Raw genomic sequence first — 3,504 nt, forward strand, 5'->3', positions numbered from 1 at the left:
TCCATATTTCCGATGTAACATAGAAGCGCACTTTGATGCCTTGTGCTGAAAAGGATCCTTTCACAACACAGAGTTCGATTTTTAAAATTTAACCTTCAGAATTTAGAGATCATGGTGTTTTGTTTTCGACAGGGGCCTCCTTAGCAATCACTTTGATAATTTAGAAAAATAAGGAACATGAAAGTAAAAGAACTTCCTCATTGACAGGCGATAAGTCAATAGCTGAGCTTGAACTTGACTTATTTTTCTAAGAGGGGAGACGTTGTACTCTATAAAACTCCAGATAAATTAACCTCGACCAAGCAAATATTCCTATTATTTGATTTGGGTGCGCACAAAAATTATAGCGATGAAAAAAGATGCCTATCACAGTGATGAAAGTTTTTTTAAAAAATCACTTAAGGGTGCTTTACCTCCCACCCAAGTCACGGAGACCGTCTTGGAGGAGACAAAGAGCATTGGGTGGGGTGAACGCCCTCTACTGGCCTGAACGCTGAGTCACACGAATCTCACCGCTGCAGTGGGCGAGGCTCTCCTGCGGGGTACACCGCACCCTTGCTAGGTGATGGCTGCATCGAACAAAGCCAGACTCAGAGTAAAGGAATGCCTGTCCCCTTAGGTCCCACTCAGGCCCTTAGTTGTCCCGCTCCGCTCCCCAAGAGCTAGTTTGCGCGGCTGTTGCAAAGATCCATTAAGATAAAATAGACATAAAAGGGTAAGGTGCATTATGAAGGACGCGTTGGAGGGTGGGGTTTTGCCGGTTTTATATTTCGACCCTCGTTGCAATTAGGGTGCATCGGTAGACGTGGGGGCGGGGGAGGGGCACATGCCAGTCAGGCCGTGGGACACGGTGCGGGAGACGCGAAGGAGTTAAGCAGGCCGGCGGGTGACATCACCTCATTTACATAGGAGCGCTCTATATAGCGGCACGCGCTGCGCCCCACCCGGCACTCCGCGACCGACAGCCACTGAGCCCATCGACTCTCTCCTCGCTGCCTCGCGCCGGTGAGCCCCGGGGCCCCTGCCTCTCGCCCTCGGGAGGGTCCCCTTCCCACCCGGTGCCCGCATCCCTAAAGCCGAGCCCGCGTGGCTCTCCGGGGAGAGGCTCCCTTGGCGGGGAGCTGGGGGATGCCAAACCCTTCAGATGCGGGGGAATGGGGTCGGGAGCTGGGGGATTAAAAAAAAAAACCCCAAACTGGCATTTCGCTATGCAGCTGCGAGCGAGCATTTTTCCCTTAGGCCCGAAGGCATTTTTCCATTACCTCTTAGGCAGTGATGAATCCGGTCCTTTGTTCCAGCTCACACCCACCCAAGCCCGGAGCTGCAACAATTAGCATTTTTCCTCTAGCATCTGACAGCTTCGTGGGCTGTATCGGTCCAGGTTTAAGGTGTCTGGGCTGTGAAACGTTTAAAAAGTCCTTCGTGCAGGGGAATGTGTGCCGAGGCTGCCGAAATGCCCCCTCGCTGCAGAGGAGGCTGATCTGTGGCTGCGGGGGCAGCTTTGTGCGCGGCCCGCTGCATTGTTGCACGGGAGAGAGGAAGCGGGGTGGGGCGGTGGTCGGAGGCGCCCGCAGCAGCGCCGCCTTTGTGACGAGGAGAGAGCTGCATGGGCTGCACGTTTGCAGGGGGAGAGGTACCTATAGAAAACGGAAACGCTGCAGCCTTAGCTCCATTTTAAGAATTTGTACTCGATTTTCTCCCCCTTGAACTTGGAATGGCTTCACTGTTCTCTACTCCTCCTAGCCAGATTTTAATGGCGAAATGCTTCTACAGTTAGCAGCCCCACAGCGGTCAATGTCATTCTCAAAGGTTCGACCTCCTGATGTGATCGGCCTTCCGAGTCCCCCCCCTCCCCGCGCATTTCGAAATATTAAAGGGGGGGGACCTTTTTTTCCTATAGAAAGATCTTTATCCCCGAATGAAAGCGGAAGGAGGTGGAGGTGGGGTTTCAAACAGGGTATGGGAGGGCAAAAGCGCATTTCTAAGCCGAGAGAAGAGAACGAGAGCGAACAGAGGCTTCGCTCTCAACCTCTCTCCTGGCTTTGTATATGCAGCTTCCTCCGCAACCATGTCTGACAAACCCGATATGGCTGAGATTGAGAAATTCGATAAGTCGAAATTGAAGAAGACAGAAACGCAAGAGAAAAACCCACTGCCATCAAAAGAAAGTAAGACCCCCCCCCACCCTTGAGAAAAGCCTGGGCGGGAGTGGCGGGTGGGTAGGAGGGAGGATGGGAGGGGCCGGGAGAAGAAGGGAGGAGGTGGGGGGGGAGGAGCCGACAGTTTGATGATGAACGTGGCCTGGAAAGGTTAATTAAAAATTGTTTCGCAGCCAACAAACACAGGGCTTTTTAATAATTTGATGGAATGTTTCATATACCATATTAATATGTTAAAAAATGTTCCATTTAAAATAAACCGTGATGAAATGCCTATTGTTAACTTGTGGAACTTTTATGATTCGGAAAGATGGTTTGAACGAAAGTTCTATAATCTTACACTAGGCTACACTGGATCTACCTAACCGGACGCCCCTCAATCTCTCTCTTTTTCTCTCGCAGCGATTGAACAGGAGAAGCAGGCAGGCGAATCGTAATGAGGCGCGCACCGCCAATATGCACTGTACATTCCACAAGCATTGCCTTCTTATTTTACTTCTTTTAGCTGTTTAACTTTGTAAGATGTAAAGAGGTTGGATCAAGTTTAAATGATTGTGCTGCCCCTTTTTCACATCCAAGAACTACTGACAACGATGGCCGCACCTGCCTCTCCCACCTGCCTGTGGCTGGCAGGGAAGGAAAAGAACTTGCATGTTGGTGAAGGCAGAAGCTGGGTGGGACGATGGAGAAATCTAGAGTGAAAACCAAGTTGGTCCAAAGTGTCCCGCAGGCTGTAAAATGCAGTTTAATCAGAGTGCCATTTTTTTGTTCAAATGATTTTAATTATTGGAATGCACAATTTTTTTAATATGCAAATAAAAAGTTTTAAAACCTGGCCCGGTGTGTGACTGATGTCTGGAAGGGTGGGGGTGGAGGGGATGCTTACTCGCAGGTGAAACCTTTGCGAAAGGGCCCGCCTCGTGGTCTCACTGGGGAGGGATCAATGACAAACGTTTCGGTAATTGGGGTAAATTCTCAGAAGTCATTAAAATGAGTTTCACCCGAGTATGTGAAGTAACCTCATCGATGCTAGAGAATGGAAAATCATTTCCTTAGGCTGTTTGAATTCCTGATATGAATTGTATGAAAACATAGATTAAAAATATACTTACCTTCATAGGGTTTCATCATGAGGGGGGTGATAACAGCACAATGCTTATTTTAGGCATCGAATTGAACTTGGTTATTTAGCCAATCGCCAGCATCAACACAGTATGTAAGCAGCCTTGTCAGAAAAGGCACCTTTTTAAACAGGTGCTTTATGAAAATTCAAGACGTTTTTCCTCAATCTAACGGCTGGTCCCAATGAAAGCCGCATTTGTGATTAGTGAATGGAACTTTAAAA

At 48.9% G+C, this 3,504-nt stretch overlaps 1 protein-coding gene across 1 annotated transcript; it reads left to right on the plus strand.

Moving 5' to 3' along the window:
- The first annotated feature begins 890 nt into the window (after positions 1 to 890).
- On the plus strand, positions 891 to 2,994 carry TMSB4X (thymosin beta 4, X-linked). The gene is made up of 3 exons (XM_011362914.2): positions 891 to 1,005; positions 2,055 to 2,168; positions 2,562 to 2,994. The coding sequence occupies exons 2-3, from the start codon at positions 2,069 to 2,071 to the stop codon at positions 2,594 to 2,596; spliced, it is 135 nt and encodes a 44-aa protein (XP_011361216.1). The 5' UTR covers positions 891 to 1,005; positions 2,055 to 2,068; the 3' UTR covers positions 2,597 to 2,994.
- The last annotated feature ends 510 nt before the right edge of the window (positions 2,995 to 3,504 follow it).

Source organism: Pteropus vampyrus, unplaced genomic scaffold (genome assembly GCF_000151845.1).
Source record: "Pteropus vampyrus isolate Shadow unplaced genomic scaffold, Pvam_2.0 Scaffold81, whole genome shotgun sequence".
NCBI lineage: Eukaryota > Metazoa > Chordata > Mammalia > Chiroptera > Pteropodidae > Pteropus > Pteropus vampyrus.

Bases quoted from the DNA above. Each gene is read 5' to 3' on its own strand.
- TMSB4X (XM_011362914.2), top strand. From the start codon at position 2,069: ATGTCTGACAAACCCGATATGGCTGAGATTGAGAAATTCGATAAGTCG. The intron at 2,169-2,561 runs GTAAGACCCCCC...TTTCTCTCGCAG, and splicing joins CCCACTGCCATCAAAAGAAA to CGATTGAACAGGAGAAGCAG.